This window comes from Priapulus caudatus, unplaced genomic scaffold (genome assembly GCF_000485595.1).
Source record: "Priapulus caudatus unplaced genomic scaffold, Priapulus_caudatus-5.0.1 Scaffold2612, whole genome shotgun sequence".
Classification (NCBI taxonomy): Eukaryota; Metazoa; Priapulida; class Priapulimorpha; order Priapulimorphida; family Priapulidae; genus Priapulus; species Priapulus caudatus.
In genome coordinates this window covers 942-2,758 of record NW_014579673.1, presented here as the reverse complement: position 1 = coordinate 2,758, position 1,817 = coordinate 942, and the positions used below count along the sequence as shown (strand labels likewise).

The window sequence follows — 1,817 nt, the reverse complement described above, 5'->3', positions numbered from 1 at the left end:
AAGAGAGAGAAAGAGAGAGCAATAGATTTCAGCGAGAGAGAGAAAGAGAGAGAAAGAGAGAGCAATAGATTTCAGCGAGAGAGAGAGAGAGAGAGAGAGAGAGAGAGAGAGAGCGATAGATTGCAGAGAGAAAGAAAGCGAGAGTGAGAAGCTAGAAAGAGTCCCTGAGATGCGGCAGTGGGAAGTGTTGCTGCATAAGACGTGCGGACGATCGACTGGCCGTGACGTCATACCGGATGGTGGCATCCGATAGGGGTATCTCTGTGTGTATAACAACGTGAATATTCAAAGAATCCGAAGAAAAAGAAGAAATTGCATTAATAGGAAGGGGACGAAGAAGAAAAAAAGAAGAAAAAGAAATGAGTGAGACAAGGAGGACGAACAAACAATAACCACCAACAACAAGAACAACAACTACAGCAACAGCAACAGCAACAGCAACAGCAACAGCAACAACAACAACAGCAATAACAATAACAACAAGCACCACCACCATAACCATCACCACAACCACCACCATCATCATCACCACCACCGCCACCACCACCACCGCCGCTACCGCCACCACTACCGCCACCACCACCGCCACCGCCGCCGCCGCCACCACCACCACCATCATCAGCATCAGCATCATCGTCAGCAGCAGCAGCAGCAGCATGAACGTCACCCACGTGGCGGGCGGGGCCAGCAGCGCGGGCGCCGGCCGCCAGGAAGCGCTAGCCTTCAACCTCCTTATGCTCGCCCTCTCCTCCTCCTCCTGCGTCATGAACGGCATCGTCGTCGTCGTCGTCGCCACGGCGCGCACCGCCAAGTTGCAGACGAACACGACGCGCTTTGTCGCCAGCCTTGCCGGCGCCGATGCGCTCTTCGGCGCGGTCTACTTCGTCGTAAGGCTGCTGATGATGACGGTCGGAGAGCAGCATTACAGTCACGCGTCGTGCGTATTCACGACGGCCGTCATCTTCTTCGCCGTCGCGTCGACGATGACGTCGCTCGTGCTCATCACTGCCGACCGCTTCTTCGCCGTCACGCGGCCCGTGCTGTACAAGACGCGGCTGACGCGTCGCGTGGCGCGTCGGCTGATCGCGTTCAGCTGGACGTACGGCGCGGCGACGACGTGCGTAGCGGTGGCGCTGCTGGTCGCGTGTCGGGAGAAGCACGCGCACCACGAGTGCAAGCCGGACTGGATTCTGCCGGCCGGCTTCGTGTACTTCCACGTCGCCAACTACGTCGTCGTGCTGCTCGTCATGGTGTACACCTACGTCGCCATACTGCGTCTGAGTCTCGCGCGCGTCGCCCGTCAGCACGCGGGAGGCGCGACCGTGGCGCCATCTCCGTTCAAATCGAGAACGACGAAGATGACGGTGATGATCATCAGTCTGGCGGTGACGTGCATGTTACCGCACATGGTTTACATGGTGGCGATCCACGCGCGCGGCTCGTACGAGCCGTACGGCTGGCTGAGGAACGTGCGCTCCGTGCTGCTCGTGCTCAACTCGCTCGCCAACCCGTTCATCTACGTCTGGCAGAACAGACAGTTTCGAGCCGCCATTCTCGCGCTCGTCTGCAAGCAGACGTCGGCGACCTACGACAGTCGCAGTCGACCCTGAGATAAATCGACTCAAACCGGAATTGTTCGGCAAAAGTCGGAATTCAAGATGGCGACATTTCAACGTTCGATTTGCGGGCGTCACCTTCGCCGCACAGCGTCTCTGCGCGTGTGCGGTTCGCCGAGCCGCCATCTTGCACGAGTGACGCGTCGATGTGAACGTGTCGCCGCGTGGCGTCTAAAAATTTCCGTAAAGCGTTTGAAATTT

General features: G+C 57.7%; 1 protein-coding gene across 1 annotated transcript; it reads left to right on the top strand.

Annotated features, from left to right (window-relative positions):
- The first annotated feature begins 902 nt into the window (after positions 1-902).
- Positions 903-1,610, top strand: LOC106818882 (adenosine receptor A2b-like). Its single transcript, XM_014823552.1, has one exon. It carries the CDS (start codon positions 903-905, stop codon positions 1,608-1,610), a length of 708 nt encoding a protein of 235 aa, XP_014679038.1.
- The last annotated feature ends 207 nt before the right edge of the window (positions 1,611-1,817 follow it).

Excerpts from the sequence above, each read along its gene's own strand:
- LOC106818882 (XM_014823552.1), top strand. The coding sequence starts at position 903 with ATGACGGTCGGAGAGCAGCATTACAGTCACGCGTCGTGCGTATTCACG.